This window comes from Drosophila virilis, chromosome X (assembly GCF_030788295.1).
Source record: "Drosophila virilis strain 15010-1051.87 chromosome X, Dvir_AGI_RSII-ME, whole genome shotgun sequence".
Lineage (NCBI taxonomy): Eukaryota > Metazoa > Arthropoda > Insecta > Diptera > Drosophilidae > Drosophila > Drosophila virilis.
The window spans coordinates 15,800,112-15,816,227 of record NC_091543.1 but is presented as its reverse complement, the minus strand read 5'-3'; the positions used below and the strand labels follow the sequence as shown (position 1 = coordinate 15,816,227).

The window sequence follows — 16,116 nt, the reverse complement described above, 5'->3', positions numbered from 1 at the left end:
GCTATAAATCAAAATATAATACTACATGAATACTATATGTAGCCTAGATGTGATATTGCTCGGCGATCTATAAAAGTGAGCGCCCGGAGAAGCTCGCGATTCAATAGCATCTTGTCCGACCAACCGTGCAGTAGTTGAGGCGAACAATTCGAATTTCAATATTTTTCTTTTTCCATACTTGTTATAATTCAAACCGCTCAACATGAGAATCTTACAGGAGGTGAGAATATAATTGAAAACCCGAAGTGACTTTTTTTTAAATACTGTGTGTTTTTTTTTTTATAATTTGTGTAGCACCAAATCCATTTGATGGATCCTTCAGAGCTGTTGCGTCCGGAGCCCTCATTTGCCGATAAAAATCCTTCCAAGTTTCGTGACTACAGCGTTGATGTTGAAGATCCGCTAAAGGAACGAGTGCGTCGCACCTATCGCCAGATGCACCTAAATCAAACTGTAGACTTTGTCAACGGTAAGAACTATCCTTAGCCAAATTGCCTTTGCACGTATATTTAATAATCGCTCCCGTTCACAGGTCGACGCGAACGCTGGCTAAAGTTCAACACCATTAAGATGACGGTGCGCGAGGCGTTGGAAAAACTCAACGATTTAATTGATGAGTCCGATCCCGATCTGGATTTGCCCAACATTATACACGCCTTCCAGGCAGCTGAGCGTGCACGCGCCGAGTTTCCAGAGGATGATTGGCTACATCTGATAGCCCTCATACACGATCTCGGCAAAATTATGGCCTTCTATGATGAGCCACAATGGGCCGTTGTGGGCGATACATTTGCCGTGGGATGTCGATGGGGCGATAGCATAGTTTATCGTGACGAGAGCTTTGTGGGTAATCCCGATGGGGATAATCCCAAATACAATACCAAATACGGCATATATAAGCCACACTGTGGCATTGACAATCTGCTCATGTCCTGGGGTCACGACGAGTACATGTTCGCAGTGCTCAAGCACAACAATACCAAGTTGCCCGAGGTGGCCTGCAATATAATACGCTTCCATTCGTTCTATCCCTGGCATAATGGCGGCGACTACAAGCACCTGGAGGCGCCTAAGGATGCTGAGACCAAGAAATGGGTACTCATATTCAAGTGAGTTGAACCGTTAAGCCCACATCTATAAATATATATCTATAACAATAACTCTCCTTACAGCCGCTACGATCTATACACAAAGAGCGAGGTGGTGCCTGATATTGATGCTCTATGGCCATACTATCAAACGCTTATCGACAAATATTTGCCTGGCGTCTTGGAATTCTAGACAGAGTCGAGTTTAGAATGCATAAAATCATATAACCATATACGCACATATATATACTAACCATAAACCTATATTTATTATTTACTAACTTATACTGATCTATATACATAGATAGCTGTTCCCCACTGCGCCCATAAGAAAGCAACTGTATGCTAAAAACTTCTTTGAAACCAAACTTATATATATAAATTTTGCATATAATAAATATAATACATCTAGGCTACACGACTTGGTAGCTAATATACTATTTGTCCCTTTTTTTTTTTATTTTTAGAAATCGTTATTTCTTGACATTAGGAAAATCGATTTGCTCAAATATTCTTAGGGCCTGGAGAGTCCATTAATAAATGCTAAAATGCAGAAATTTACCAAAGAAACAAGTAAGAGGGAGCTCCCGACTAGGGGATACCCTGAACCCTCTTCTTCCAACATCAAATGCATATATATATATTCTATTTTAGAAGCTATATGTTAAGTTTGGTGACTCTAGCTCTTATTATTTACCAAAATTGCCCAAAAAACAAGATATCGATTTTTATCGATTGCTTGCAAACGGAGTAAGTTATCGATTATCGAAAACAAACTTGATCTGCGCAGGCACTAGAAGCACCTATATCTAAAATTTCAAGTCTATAGCTCTTATAGGTTCTGAAGTCCTTGTGTTCATAACTACGGACGGACGGACGGACAGACGGACGGACGGACAGGCGGACAGACAGGCATACGGACATACAGACAGACGGACATACAGACAGACGGACATGGCTAGATCGACTCGGCTATTGGTGATGATCAAGAATATATATACTTTATGGGGTCGGAGATGCTTCCTTCTGCCTGTTACATACATTTGGATTTTGCACAAATAAAATATACCCAATTTTAATGGGTTCAGGGTATAAAAAGTGTTTACTGCAAATAAAGGTTAATATAAGATAAATTGAATAATAATAAAACTTAATAGGTAATATTAAGTATGTTTATCCCATTATAGTCAAGCTAGGTTAAGATGCTCATGTATAGTATCAATAAATTAGCTAATAAAAAGCGAAAAAAAAATGCAAATAAAGGAAATAAAATGTAATCAAAACTAATCCACAAGATGCGATCTTGTGGAGTCGCTTCATCCTCCGGCTGTGTTAACCTCCAAGCAACGTGTCATTTATTGTGTATCGATGGTTGCACCATGACTGTCAACATACCAAAGTCCTAATGGAGCGTCCGATTTCTTTTATACCACAATAGAATAAATATTTTGTATGCTCAGCTCAGTTTCATTCAAATGGTTTCAGAGACTAAGCTCTTTGCGTTTATGAAGCAGATAGAATGTAGTCGGCTGTTCGGTTTACGGTTCGAACTAACTTACTGCCCTTACGTTCAGTGGTTGAACCAGGTCTTACACATCCTTGAATCAATTCAATTGCCAAATTTGATCTCTAGCTAAAATGGGCATCTCAAAAATATGATTGGATAATCCAAGGGTTGGAGTTGAGGTGGATTATGCTGTGTGGCTCCTCCTCCTGGAGTCCTCCTCAAAAGTATCCTATTTTAAAAACTAAATCGTTTTTGAAAAATATATGCTCCGATTCGGGTTCGGTTTGCGTGATGCGAGATACTGGTTAAATCAGGTTCGTCTTGGAGCTCTACATACTATACGTTTGACATTTGTATTCACGATTACAATAAAATAAAATACAATCACAACAATCAACATGTTCTCTCTTCACTTATATCTATCTGGTTCGTTAACAACCTTGATATGATGAACAGCTCGTAAATATTTGTACACCTAAATTTTATTACTGACGACCATACTTAATGCATCGCATGCAAAACATTGCTCAACATTAAAAAAAAAAAAAAAGAAGGAAATGTACAATTCTTAAACCTAAAATCTAAAATGCTTTAGATACAAAGACACGGCTCATTGCGAGGCGGATCCTCCGCTGCTGCGTCGACGTCGCTTGTGACGCTTGTGACTCTTTTTGCTCGGCTGGCGCTGGTGATTTCTTCTGCGCGACAAGGTCTCCTCCTTATCCCGATGATGGTCGCGATGACGGCGTAAGCTAGAATGGCTGCTGCTACGACTGCGACTGCGCTGCTTGTGACGCGAACTGCGCGATGTACTGCGACTGCGACGTCGGCGTCTATGCTTGGCAATGGCACTGGACTTGCGCTTACGGCGCTGCCGATGGGCACTGCGACTCCGACTACGACTGCGTCGGCAACTAGGACTACTGCTAGATGAGGTCACGGAAGCATCTTGCGCTATGGAGCAGCAGCTGCTGCTGCTGTGACTGCGACTTCGACGCCCAGTCTTGCGATGGCGCACAGCTGCTGAAGCGGACGACACTGACTGTGGTGCGGCAGCGGTGGATACCAACTGTACATCGTCGTCATCGGAGAGCAGGACGGGCGCTGCTGCTGCTGCTGCCGCTGCTGCCACCTTGCTGGTAAATGTATTGGTACTATCATCATTAAGTAAATTGTACTTTTCCAGATCGCCGTCTTCATCCTCATCATCCTCTGCATTAGCCGTTCTGAGCGGCGGTGGAGCTGCTGATGCCGTCCGCACGCCCACTTCATTGTCCTCTTCGTCGTCATCATCATCGTCATCCTCATCCTCATCAGGTCCAAAGTAAGTGATGGGTATGGAGCGCACCGAATCATTTGAGTCACCATTCATGTTTGCTGCCTCCGCTCCCGAATCCGCATTCGCAGTAGCTGTTTCTGTAATTATCGCATCCGATCCAGCAGTTGAGCCAATAGCCGTACCTTCACCTTAAGTCCAATAGACAATATATTCAGTTCAGTATGTTATGCCATAAACAGATTTTACGCGGCTTTTCTCGACTGTGTGTTACACTCCAAATCCAAAATATAAATTTTCCTAGATATTTTCTGCCATTACTGCAGATCGGAACGAAAAATGACTCTTCGGCGAGATCTATGAAAATATGTTCGCAGACCTTTCAATTCCACAATTTTACGCCCATTTTCCGATCACGGAATTGAGCTCCAATATCAGTAAGATATGCATTGATTATTTCGTTTGAAGACAAGCCTGAGCTTTGCAAATGGGAATGGAATATTAAATAGAAAAAAAAAAACGCCTATCTAAATTCTAATATGAAACCGAGTCTATAGTAAGAAATACTTATTACACAAAAAATTGCTAACTACAAATAAACGGAAGGGATTAAAGTTCTTAGGCATTCCGTTTCAGCTGATGAAATTTCGAACTTGGCTGCTTTTAGACACATTTTTGGTTAGTGCTTAATTTAAGCAGAAAGAATTCTTTTTTTTTTTGTTGAGTGCAAACACATCAGGCGAAAACTTACATTTGATTTGATTGAGAAAGGCCATAGCCTTGCGCTTGCGCTCCAGCTGCAATTGCTTCTCGCGCGACATTATGCCATTTAGCTTATCACGTGCGATCTGTGCCAGTTTATCCTTAACACGCTCCTCGGCTATAGCGGATGGAAGAAACTCACAAGTTAGAAAAGATGTGTTGCTCCATAGCCTTCTCTTTCTTTCTCTCTCGCTCTCTCTCTCTAATCGATACGCACCCTGTCGTTGCTCTTTGAGTGGGGAAGTCGCTGTCGTTGCCAAAGTGGCTTTTGGGGCGCCAGTTCTAGCCAGCAGCTGCGTCTCCACTTGCTTGATGGCGCGTTGCACGCTATCTGGCATGCCAGGACGCGCTTGCTCTACAGTTGATTTTGCCTTGAGCTCATCATCATCGCTGGCCTCCTGTGGCAGTGCCGGTTGCAGCGTCGCGTTCTCATCGCGTGCGCGTATGGCGAAGCACACGTGCGCTGCAATAGATTGTGGAAATGAGGTCAGGGCTTTCTACAGAGTATGCTGGCTGAACGCACCCTTTTCAGACGCGCTGGCTGTAGTTGCACCAGCTGCAGCAGTTGCATTAGCGCCACCAAGACCCTTTTTGCTTATCAGTGCAGCGGCAACGGCAGCCGCTTTGCGCGTCTTCTCCTCCTTAGAAGCGGCGTCCACATCGCCGGTTATTTTGTACATGTAATACGCATAGAATTTGTGGTCCGGCAGCAAAAAATTGAAACGTTCGACGCTTTTGGTGCGCAGCGTCTCCTCAAACTGGCGACCGTTCTTGATAACATACGTGGCCGTCTTGTCGATAATGTGGCGCAGCGTCTCCTCGGGCAGTGGAAAAGTTAAAAGCGGTGGTGGTGCTAGCGCCGCAGTGGGTTTCTTCGTGGCGGTGGTTGTAGTGCCAGTTGCGGCGGCAGATTGTGTGGCTTCTTGGGTCCGTTGTTGACTGTTGTCATCGTCCGCGTCCTGCTCGTCATCGCTATCGGAGCTATAATTTTGGGCAAGCGCCAGGGCACTGGTGTTTTTTAATAGCTCAACCTTAGGCGGTGCATCGTTAGCGTTGTCCTCCTCCGCCTCGTGGGCAAATGTGCTGCCATTGTACTGCAACAGAACGGGCGTAAACTCGCCGTTGGATGCTGGGGCGGCAATGCTGCTTTGACTCTGGCCCTCGGACTTGCAGCTGGGCGTGGGCGAGGCGGTTCCGGCGGAATGCTGTGAAGCGTTCTCATCGTCCAATACTGTCTGCAGCGGAACACCTTTGATTTTGCTGATGAGCTGCGTGTAGGCGCAATTGGCCGACGGTTTGTACTTGATGGTGGGCACCGTTATGATCTGCTGGCTCCGCTTCGGACTGCTTGAAGACGCGCTGTTCTCGCCTGTCACATTGGCCTGGTCCGTTGTCGCCGCCGGCACTGAGGCCGCAAACTTGCCCTGCTTGATGGCGGACAGCAGATGGCGATAATATGGTTGTAACTGGCTGCCCTGCGACAGAAAATCAAACTGTGCATTGTTGGCTTGCTTGGCTTTGATAAGGATCTCCATCTGGGCGCCCTGGGTGGCAATGAAACGTGCCGTCTTTTCAATAATTGCATGCTGCTTCATTGTCTCCGGCTACAACATGATGAAATTCGGCAATTGGCATTCGATTTTGATATTATATTTTGGCAAGTGCAATTTGCCTCCTTACCAACTGCATGCCCGGTGCGGGCGCCACGAGAAGACTGGGTGGCAGTGTATAGGGTAGCTCCGATTCCTCGGCCAGCGTCGATGATTCTGACGTTGGTGAGGTGGCAGCATCTGCACCAGATGAACCACATGTTGATTGGCCATCGTATTGGAAATCTACTTGGCTATAGTTGCCACCGGATGTCTCCTGTTGCAGACGCTTCAGATCCTCCTCTGTACGTTTATATATGTGCGTGTGCGTGTGCGTGTGAGTGTGTGTGTGTGGGTGTGTGAAAGTATGTGCGTATGTAGTGTTGGCAAAAATAAGAGAACAAGACAAACGGCGCGACTTTAGTACAAAAAACAACAGCAACAAATGCCGCACGGCACACAAAAGGAATGCACATTAAAGATCGTAGAATAAATATTCTTGACATTGGGTTTTGGTTTGTTAAAAGCTTCAATTTCTGTTTTTCTTTTTTTTTTTTTTTTTTTTTTTCATTTTTAACTTTCGCTGGAGCTCAGTTCTATGTGCAGTCTTCAAGAGATTTTTTTTGGAAGAGTTACAGAGAGCAAGGACTCCCCAAAGTGCCGCAGCAGCAGCATCTGCAAAAAATTGTTGAATTTGTTAAATGTCAAGTGGTTGTTATTTACCTGAACCACGGCGGCACCCACCACAAGGCATTGGATGAAACTTACGTTCATTATCATTGTTGTTGTTGCTGCTGTTGTTGGTTTGGCTTTTGGTTGGTTTTTGATCTTATTTGTGGTTTTTTTGGTTTTTTTTGTATTTGTTTTTTTTTTTTGTTTGCTGCTACTTGCATTTGACTTGATTTCTACGCTTCTATTTGTGCTTGTTTCTTGTATTCTTGTTTCTGTTCTCGTTAATAATTTGTCTTGAATATTGGCCTTGATATTTAGATTTGTTTTTGTTCAATTTGAGCTTGATTTTTCATTATGAAATCGGTATTTCTTGGCACTTAGAATTTAAATAGTAGTACATACAATTCGCATTGAGTAGGCGGTGCATACGGCATGCCGGCAACTGCACTTACCTTGCTGCAGCCGTAGCTCTTCTTCGTTATTGTATAGGAACAGATAGCGCTCCTCTTCGCACAGCTGCTCCGCCCGCTGCTCCTCGGCGCTGAGATATTCAAGACGATTTCCATAGCCACCAGGTGGTGCCTCATAGGTGGAAAGTTCGCACAGCGCTCCACGCACGTCATATCTGTATAAATACGTGTGCGTGTGTGTGCGTGTGTGTGTGTGGGGGTGCGGGTGGGTGTGCGTGGGTGTTTGTGTGGGTGTGTGTGTGTGTGTGTTCCAAAGAAAAGAATAAGAGAAATATAAACGGGAAAGAGAACGTTGTTAGTTAACAAAATCAATATATTGAGATGCTGTTTGCGAGAGCCACGCACACAAACACACACACACACACACGCACACACACACACTCACGCACGCACACACTCGCACACACACACAAATCAAATCAAATTAAAATAGATCTTTCGATCTATTCAAATCAAAAAGAAATATATGCATCTCGATCAAATAGCTTCACACAGTTGTTAAATAAATTCGATTTTTGTTAAGTTAAATGTCTATAATTATGTATAAAAGTATTTATATGTATTTATATATATATATATACATATATAGATATATATGTATATATACATATATATTTGCATATAAATATATCAATTATTATGTCTTAATCATTCATACATACCGCTCCGGTTGCTAAAAAAAAGTTAATTGTTTTACGATTACAGTTTAAAATTGTTTTTAAAAATATATTATAGTTTGCGAAGCACTGAAAAGAGCTGTTATTACAATGAGAAAACGATAGCTTTTACAGTTGCAGAGTCAACCTCGGTTGGGTCTGTTTCGCTGCCCCCCTACCGCCCGGTCAGTCCATAAGTCAGTTAACGTAAGTCAGTTCGTAGGATTGGACCTAATGAAATACTGGACAACTTTCAATATGATTTTGACTATACTCGAGTCTCCAGTAGGGACTTTAAGTTTAAGTTTAGCTTCGTTCAGTTGAGGTCTACGTGCAGTACGGGTTGTAGTTTGGTCTCCTCAAAACATAACTGTATTCTAGGATAAATATGATAGTTATGGCACTGGCAAAGGTACCAGTTGTTCGGTTTTCTTCGTTTGGCACATAGACATATGGGATCCAAGGTGTTACATACATATGTGTATACACATACAAGTACATTATGTATGTGGATATAGCGTATTATAGTATAATTAAGTTTAGTGCCGGTGGCAGGCAACAATTATTAACCTGTCTATTTTGAGATTTACATCGCCCATCCAGGGTATCAGCTGTTTGCCATGATCCATCTCGCGCGCCTTCTCATCGTCACGGAATATCTTGCACGCATAGCCAAAAACGAGCAGCTCCAGTGGGGGTTGTCGCGGATCCGTTGATGCAGCGCCATACGCTAACCCATTGGCGCCCATGCCGGAAGCTGTTGCTGCGCCTCCTGCGGCGGCTCCTGTTTTGCGCAAAATGCCGTTGAGGCTGCCGCCAGCGTACTCACGTACCATGGCGTTGCTGCCGCAGGCACGCATATTGTAGGGCATCATTTATTTATTCGCAATGCGCATTAATTCACATACACACACACACACATACAAACTACGTTAGATTTAAGCACTTTTATATATTGCAATCAGTTCGCATTTTCTGCTGCCAAATGCGTTTTTCTTGTTGATGTTGATATGCATGTGCAAAGACCAGACTAGGGTTGAATAGAAACGTATCGATGTATCAGCCGTATCGATACTTTCATTTCGTACCTCTGCCGATATATGGCTAGTATGCTGATCACGCTAGCAAAACGAACACAATAAATCGATATCGATAACAAAATCGAGCTTGTCGGTCATTTTTTGGCGGTTGCTTTCAAATTAAAAAAAAAAAAAAGATAGTAAATTGTAATAGTTTTTTTATAATCAAGTATATGCCACTTTCAATGCACACGGAAGGGCTAACACTTTAAATTCGGGAACTTTAGTGTGCGTATCTTGGAGTAGATAATATCCCAGTCAACGTAGGCTCCTATCAGATGCCGCTTATTTTGCGCCGAATCCTCGTATGCGGTACGTCCGTGCAGCATTCGAAGATTGTTAAACACAAACACATCACCAGGACGCGTCTTGAACTCCACCGCTTCGGCCTGGGCCAGCTGAAGGAACTTATCGTACGCCTCATACCAGGCTAATGCCTGCTCCAAGGGCACGGTGAAGCGACTGTCACGTTTGGTGGTGTTCTGATTGATGCGTGCGAAGTGCCCATCAATGTCCAGGCAAATGACAGGGCCACGCCACAGACTGTGAAACGGTTTGCCGGCGTCTCCATCGTGTCCTATGTCATACCAGTTAACAGGTATGGTGCGCAGCAGTTCATAATATTCCGGATGCTCTCGACGCATCTTATCGGCTATATAGAAGCCATCGGTCATTGTGTTGGCGCCACCCGGCGACTCCGATTGCACCAGCGTATGCAAAATGTTGATGCCCGCCTTGTACTCATAGTAGGGCATGTCTGTGTGCAGCGGCAGCGGCGTCATCAGGTAGGCATAGTTTCCAGCGTTGGGCTTCGACTTGACCTCAAACACATCCCTGCTCCCGAATGAAAAACCGATTGCATATTATGCGTTCAACATATATCTGATTAGAGTTTACCCGTAGGTGGTGTGCTTGATGTACCCAATGCGTTCGGCCAGATGGCGCACGACTTGGGTATCGTGGGGCGCCTCACGCAGAAGCGCAAAGCCATGCACGGCCAGCGCCTCGAGCCAGGCGCACAGAACTGCGTCCTTCTGAAGCACATCCTGGTAGGCGAATTCGCGAGTTACTGCACCAAACTGCGGCTTGCCCCAAAGCTGAGCCGGTTGCTTGTAAACCTCGTCCAGATATCGTTGCCTGGCCTCCGCGCTGAAGTCGCGCTGCTGCAACCAGTCGAGATCATAGCTAGAGTTGTGAGCATCCTGCCAGTTGATAATAAGCTGCTGACGCTGCTCATCGTAGCTGACGCGCTCCGCTTGTACGTGCAGCGGGCCGCGTTCCCAGTGGCTCTTGCGTGCTCGAGTCGCCGCATGGAAACACTCCGAGCACTGGCAATTGTCACGCAGCCAGATGCTCGGGTACTTGAGTTGCCGTCCGTCTGGCTGAGTTAGCTCCACGTAACGCTGCTCCAACAGTCTGGCCGTAATGCCGTGGCTGGCGTGGCGCTTAAGCTGCCGGCCCAGCAGCTGGCCAATCATGTGTTTACAGCTCAGCATATGTTCAAATACTGAACTGTGAACGGAGAACAGTCGATGGCCGATAATTAAATTCGCTTATCAACAAGTGTAACCACACGTGCGATAAGTCATTGCCATCCAAGTACGCTTATCACTGCTCTCGTGCTGTTCCTCCTCCTCCTTCTACTCTTCCTGCTGCTTCTACGCCTCCTTCAGCCGCGTCTGCGTTTTTTTGTTCGTCCAGTCTTATCACCTGCACAATCGCCTCAGAGCGCTCTGGCCAGCACTCGTTTTGTGTGTCAACTTGGAAGCGACGTTTCGACCCGCACAAACCACACTCCAAGTGTAGGCGAGCGTGTTCGTCCATGCTGGCACTGGGTGCGGCATCTTTTTGGACAGCGGCGGCAGTCTGATTGTGGCCCTTGTTGCGCTTGCTACGCAAACGGCGATGACGGCGTTTGCTGGTTGTGCTTGTTGCCGTCGCAGTGGCTGCTGCCACGGGAATAGCCTGCTGCTGTTCTTGCTTCTGGTCCAGCTTTAGCGAAGTATTAACGCCCGGCAACAGCGGCAAGGAGCAGCGTTTGCATAGTGTGCGCTTCAGCGCCGGCGACCTACCTCAAGCATTGACAACAATTAGCTATAATAAAGGACACAGAACCAAGTCAGAGCTCACATGTGCATCAGCGCCTTTGTGCCCACGTTGCGGCAGAGCTTGCCGTAGTAGGCGGCGAGGGTGTTGTTGTTGCTGTGCGCCATTAAGTTTGACGCCTGATAAAGGAAGTTCATTCTGGAGCAAACTTGACGCTGTGTAAGCGCTTTGCGCTTGCCCTTGTTATTTCCCATGAATGAATGATTGTTTTCGTATATAAAACGCGTACCAAATACGTTAGCTGAATATTTAGCAATAAACGTAAGACACATGTAGTCGGTATTTCATATTCGAACTAATTATCGCTTTCGATTTCGATATCATGGTGTAATCGATAGTTGAAATGATACAGCTCACTTTCACATAAATAATGTGTACCAAAAATTATAGAACGCAGGTTTAGGTTAATTTTCGCTGACAATATACCATGCTTTTTTAGTTCGTTTTTTTTTCTTCAGTTTACTCAATTACTTTAATGTTTTCCATATACGGTACAGTTCGTAAATGTTTTTTAATGAATTAATGTACCAATATGTAGCTAAGTAATGTACCAATTTTGGTACATCTATACCAGCGACATGTGGCAATCGGGCCTGGGGCAACACTGAACAGTTGCCATTCACTGTGCCACACGGCCACGCCGAACAGCTGGCAATTTCCCGCCTTAATTCGATCCCGCAGCTGTGGAGCATGCAGGCCACAAAGAGCGGAGAGCCCTGTTAGAAAGTGCAAACAAAAGCGAATACAACAAAATGCAACGCGCAACTAGGGCCATTTAAGTGCCGCAACAGCAATTAAGTTAATTGACGCTTAAGGGCCGCAAGTGTCTCAACCTGACCTATATAACACATACTTGTATTTGAAATATTGTTTTGTGTGTCTTTGTACCGATTTGTTACTCTTCACGCAGCGGAATTAACTGTGCGTGCAGCGAAAATGTTCATACAGGACCTAAAGAATGACTTTTACAGACAACTAATTGGCAAACGAATTTTGATCATTGTCAACTATGACGTCGACGCGATCTGCGCCAGCAAAATTCTGCAGTCGCTTTTTAAGTACGATCACATGCTGTACACTGTGGTGCCCATTATGGGCGTAACTGGATTGCGACGTGCCTATTCGGAGCATCAGGGCGATGTTAAATATGTGCTGCTGATCAATTGCGGCGGATGTGTGGACATTGTGGAGCTGTTGCAGCCGGCGGAGGATGTCACATTTTACATATGCGATTCTCATCGGCCGCTGGACGTTTGTAATGTTTACAGCGATCGGCAGGTTTGCATTTTAGGCGATCCAGCCCTAGAGGAGAACATACCAGCATTTGAAACTATATTCTATGACTCGGATGGCGAGGATGAGGACGACGATGAAGATGGGGACGATGGAGACAGCGGTGCTGGCGATTCTGATGACGGTCAAGCTGATGGCGACAGCGTCGAGAGGGAGCGCGCGCCCAAGCTCAGCCGAATGCAGCGGCACGAGCAGCGAGTGATGCGTCAGAGGGCAAGACGACAATGGGAATCGGAACGGGATCGCATCATGTTCGACTATACACAATTCAGCTATTATGGCCGATCAACGGCCTTGTACATCTTCGAGCTAGCCTGGAAGCTGTCCAAGGACAACATGGATCTGCTGTGGTGGGCCATTGTAGGCATCAGCGAGCAGCTGCTGCTGGGCAAGATCGAGAGCGGCGCCTATACACTCGAGCTGGAGCACATACAGTCGCACGTGTCGCGTCTGACCAACAAGACTAATGATCAAAACACAATGAGTGCCTCGAAGATCAGCTTTGAGAAGGATCTACACTTAGTGCTATACAGACACTGGACCGTAACCGAGTCAATGCGGTAAGTGAAGACAAGGAATCTCCAATTGGTCGGCTTATTTGTCTCTTTTGTTGTCAGCTATTCGCGCTACTCCGCCTGTCAGATGAAGCTGTGGACCTTGAGGGGCGAGAAGCGTCTACATGAGCTGCTCGTCGAAATGGGCCTGCCACTGGTGCATGCGCGCCAAACATACAGCGCCATGGATCTGGTTTTGCGCAAAGAGTTCTATTCTATGGTGGAGCAGCTAGCCGAGAAGTATAGCATACCAGATATTGTCTATGGCACCTTCACGCTCAGCTATGGCTATCGCAGCCGTTATGCTGCCGCCGACTATGTCTATGCTCTGTTGGCAATACTGCAGTCGGTGAAGAAGCATAAAACACCTGAGGACTGTTTCATGGAAGCGTCGGATGCGCTGACCCGCCAGCATAGGCAGCTACTTAATGTCGGCATCGACAATGCCAAGCTGCTGCATGCGGCCATCTTTCGGCAGGTGCAGAGCTGTCTGGAGGCGCATCAGGTACATTCGACCGGATCCTTTTTCTATTATGTACTACAGGAGGAGCACGCCTTCTTCTCCTATCCATATGCGCTAGCACTGCTCGCGAAATTCGTGCTGCATGGTCATGTAGCAACGACGAGAGTGCGCCAGGCACCGGATCTACCGCTCATTGCCACCTGCCCGCTGGATGCGACGCAGGGTATGTGCCTGCTGGTGGGCATAGCGCCAGTGCGCGAGGACTCGCCAAAGAACTTTTTTGGCAAGGCGTTCGACCAGGCGGCACAGAAGAGCAAGACCAGCCTGCTGCAAGACTTCTTTGAGCCGTCCATCGTTCAGCTGCGTCAGAGCGACCTGACCCGATTTCTAGATGCGTTGACCGTGCTCCTTACATAAGCTCATTGCGCTCCCCTGTGTTTTTTAGATGTAGTCTCTAGTTTAGCCTTTAAGACAGTTTATTCATACAACGACTTCTGCTAATCCAGCCAATTTTATTTGACATAATCTAATTTATAAACCACAATTGTTTTTAGTAAGATAGCCTTTTTTTTTTTTTGCCAGCGTGCTTAGGACTCCCAGTAGAGAATAATATATATATATATAGCATAAGACTTCAAACTATGTATAACGGACCTTAGAATTGAATATTTAGAAATATATTAAGTCATGCGTTTGTTGCATTCGATTTGAAATTGTGTAAAGCAGACTTTAAATATACAATACATGTGTTTACCTTAGAGCCAAAGATTTGGTCTATTGATAAACTTCCAAGCGCAAATGCGGAAAATTGGTAGAAAAACGATGTATAAAACTATTTTGCCTTTTAGCACGATATCTCAAACAAATAGGATTCCTTAAGCGAAACGAAAATACTGTAGTCGAGACTGCCCGACTTGAGATACAGTGTCCTCAGCTCTTAAATGAGCCAAAATCTTATATTAGACGAATATTGGCTGGAAGACAATGATTAGTTGGAACCTCGACCTCAATTCTCTAAGTTGGACGGGTTCATATAAACGGATATGGCCAGATCGACTCTGCTATATATAATTTGCGATTGAAATAAATCCTGCCTTTGAAGAAACAAATTAACAATGTTGCCCCATATGCATCTCAGTCTTTGTAGACATGGAGATTTATACATTACGAACAGGAGGTAATTAAAATCAGACTACAAAAAAAAAAAAAAATAACTAACTGCTAGCGCTCCACGGCCACTTGTTGCTCCAGGCATTGCAATGGTTCTCCATGCAATATGCGCGCAGCACCCAAGCACGCCGCATCGTCATAGAAGACAGCATACTGCCCTGGTGTGATAGCGCGCAGTGGTGCATCCAGCTGTACTTCGAAGGGACGCAGTTGGCATTCGACCAGGGGTTTTGTGTGCTGAAAGCGAAAACGGCAACGCAGGCTGCCTTTTGAGTCCAATTGCTGACGTGCCCGGTTGCACAGCCAGTTGAGTTCGCCGATGTGAATGCGGTTGCTGTGCAGCGCGGGATGTTCATGGCCAGCGGCCACATAAATGATATTGCTGGCTGCATCTTTTCGTGCCACAAAGTACGGCTGCAAATGCGAGCTTAGCCGGCAGCGCTGTCCCACGGTCCACTGGTGAATGCCCTCGTGTGTGCCCACTACAACGCCGCTATCGACATCCACAAAGTGGCCCGGTTTGGAGCTAATGTACTGTCAAAGGTGATAATTCCGATTCAAAGTTAGTTGACCATATTTGTGCGTCTATTGGATTACCTCCTGTATAAAGGCCTTGAAGTCACGCTTGCCCACAAAGCAGATGCCGGTGCTTTCCCGCTTTTCGGCCAGCCGATGCAGCCCAATGCGGCGCGCTAACTGCTTAACCTCTGTCTTCTTCAGTCCACCCAGCGGGAACATTGTGCGCTGCAGTGCTGCATGTGCTATGCCAGCTAGAAAGAAGGTCTGATCCTTAAATGTGTCGGCAGGTATGAGCAGGCGTACATCTTCTGGTGTCTGGCTGGAGCTATGCTCCAAAAAGTCTCCCAGACTGTTGCGGGCATAATGGCCAGTGGCGACGGCATCATATTGCAACGTATGCAGGGCGTGCCGATGGAACAGATCGAACTTTATATGCTTGTTGCACAATATGTCCGGATTGGGCGTCAGGCCCTGCTGGTAGTCATCTAGAAACTGACTAAACACCGCTGTCCAGTATTGCTTCACATAGTTCACTTGGCGTAGCTCGATTTGCAGGTGCCGGCAAGCCAATTCCGCATCCTTTAAATCCTGCTCTCCGCTGCAGCGGCCGGATTCGTCGTGCTCATCCCAGTTCCGCATAAACACGCCGAGCACATTGTAGCCTCGCTCCTTGAGCAGATGGGCGCTGACAGCGCTATCCACGCCTCCGGACATGCCCACCACAACATTTCGTATCATGATAATGTTGCCCACATTTAGCCAGCCTGTTATCACAAACGTATTTTAACATTACACTGTTTTGGCTTTAAGTGTGACCACGTTGGCCAATGTTGTATTTTTCGGAGTCAAAATGGAATGCATATATGTGCTGGTATTTTTTGGGGTATTCCCAAATATTGCTTGGGTTTGAAA

At 45.8% G+C, this 16,116-nt stretch overlaps 6 protein-coding genes across 7 annotated transcripts; 2 read left to right on the top strand and 4 right to left on the bottom strand.

The window, feature by feature from the left end:
* Positions 1-93: 93 nt before the first annotated feature.
* On the top strand, positions 94-1,528 carry Miox (Myo-inositol oxygenase). Its single transcript, XM_002058984.4, has 4 exons — positions 94-220; positions 295-469; positions 533-1,109; positions 1,173-1,528. The coding sequence occupies exons 1-4, from the start codon at positions 203-205 to the stop codon at positions 1,279-1,281; spliced, it is 879 nt and encodes a 292-aa protein (XP_002059020.1). The 5' UTR covers positions 94-202; the 3' UTR covers positions 1,282-1,528.
* A 1,531-nt stretch (positions 1,529-3,059) lies between these two features.
* su(w[a]) (suppressor of white-apricot) lies at positions 3,060-9,058 on the bottom strand. Of its 2 annotated transcripts, XM_032440270.2 has the most exons (7): positions 8,591-9,058; positions 7,347-7,519; positions 6,314-6,525; positions 5,157-6,237; positions 4,851-5,096; positions 4,623-4,751; positions 3,060-4,062 (listed from the first exon to the last, which is right to left on the bottom strand). In XM_032440270.2, the coding sequence occupies exons 1-7, from the start codon at positions 8,893-8,895 to the stop codon at positions 3,206-3,208; spliced, it is 3,003 nt and encodes a 1,000-aa protein (XP_032296161.1). In that variant the 5' UTR covers positions 8,896-9,058; the 3' UTR covers positions 3,060-3,205. The 2 variants fall into 2 exon arrangements, with proteins under 2 accessions (XP_032296161.1, XP_002059021.2); XM_002058985.4 differs by lacking the exons at positions 7,347-7,519; positions 8,591-9,058 and adding an exon at positions 6,946-7,336.
* A 175-nt stretch (positions 9,059-9,233) lies between these two features.
* LOC6635597 (gamma-butyrobetaine dioxygenase) lies at positions 9,234-10,664 on the bottom strand. Its single transcript, XM_002058986.4, has 2 exons — positions 9,997-10,664; positions 9,234-9,933 (listed from the first exon to the last, which is right to left on the bottom strand). Exons 1-2 carry the CDS (start codon positions 10,593-10,595, stop codon positions 9,300-9,302), a joined length of 1,233 nt encoding a protein of 410 aa, XP_002059022.3. The 5' UTR covers positions 10,596-10,664; the 3' UTR covers positions 9,234-9,299.
* A 43-nt stretch (positions 10,665-10,707) lies between these two features.
* Rpp21 (ribonuclease P protein subunit Rpp21) lies at positions 10,708-11,760 on the bottom strand. Its single transcript, XM_002058987.4, has 2 exons — positions 11,230-11,760; positions 10,708-11,167 (listed from the first exon to the last, which is right to left on the bottom strand). The coding sequence occupies exons 1-2, from the start codon at positions 11,475-11,477 to the stop codon at positions 10,708-10,710; spliced, it is 708 nt and encodes a 235-aa protein (XP_002059023.2). The 5' UTR covers positions 11,478-11,760.
* A 92-nt stretch (positions 11,761-11,852) lies between these two features.
* Positions 11,853-14,237, top strand: Cdc45 (cell division cycle protein 45). Its single transcript, XM_002058988.4, has 2 exons — positions 11,853-13,058; positions 13,116-14,237. Exons 1-2 carry the CDS (start codon positions 12,142-12,144, stop codon positions 13,930-13,932), a joined length of 1,734 nt encoding a protein of 577 aa, XP_002059024.1. The 5' UTR covers positions 11,853-12,141; the 3' UTR covers positions 13,933-14,237.
* Positions 14,008-16,008, bottom strand: LOC6635551 (mitochondrial tRNA-specific 2-thiouridylase 1). Its single transcript, XM_002058989.4, has 2 exons — positions 15,283-16,008; positions 14,008-15,219 (listed from the first exon to the last, which is right to left on the bottom strand). The coding sequence occupies exons 1-2, from the start codon at positions 15,940-15,942 to the stop codon at positions 14,737-14,739; spliced, it is 1,143 nt and encodes a 380-aa protein (XP_002059025.3). The 5' UTR covers positions 15,943-16,008; the 3' UTR covers positions 14,008-14,736.
* Between the last annotated feature and the right edge of the window lie 108 nt (positions 16,009-16,116).

Bases quoted from the DNA above. Each gene is read 5' to 3' on its own strand.
- LOC6635551 (XM_002058989.4), bottom strand. From the start codon at position 15,942: ATGATACGAAATGTTGTGGTGGGCATGTCCGGAGGCGTGGATAGCGCT. The intron at 15,220-15,282 runs GTAATCCAATAG...CACCTTTGACAG, and splicing joins TCAAGGCCTTTATACAGGAG to TACATTAGCTCCAAACCGGG.
- Miox (XM_002058984.4), top strand. The intron at 470-532 runs GTAAGAACTATC...TCCCGTTCACAG, and splicing joins AACTGTAGACTTTGTCAACG to GTCGACGCGAACGCTGGCTA. The intron at 1,110-1,172 runs GTGAGTTGAACC...CTCTCCTTACAG, and splicing joins AAATGGGTACTCATATTCAA to CCGCTACGATCTATACACAA.
- Rpp21 (XM_002058987.4), bottom strand. From the start codon at position 11,477: ATGTGTCTTACGTTTATTGCTAAATATTCAGCTAACGTATTTGGTACG. The intron at 11,168-11,229 runs GTGAGCTCTGAC...TGCTTGAGGTAG, and splicing joins ACAAAGGCGCTGATGCACAT to GTCGCCGGCGCTGAAGCGCA.
- Cdc45 (XM_002058988.4), top strand. From the start codon at position 12,142: ATGTTCATACAGGACCTAAAGAATGACTTTTACAGACAACTAATTGGC. The intron at 13,059-13,115 runs GTAAGTGAAGAC...TTTTGTTGTCAG, and splicing joins ACCGTAACCGAGTCAATGCG to CTATTCGCGCTACTCCGCCT.
- LOC6635597 (XM_002058986.4), bottom strand. From the start codon at position 10,595: ATGCTGAGCTGTAAACACATGATTGGCCAGCTGCTGGGCCGGCAGCTT. The intron at 9,934-9,996 runs GTAAACTCTAAT...ATTCGGGAGCAG, and splicing joins ATCAAGCACACCACCTACGG to GGATGTGTTTGAGGTCAAGT.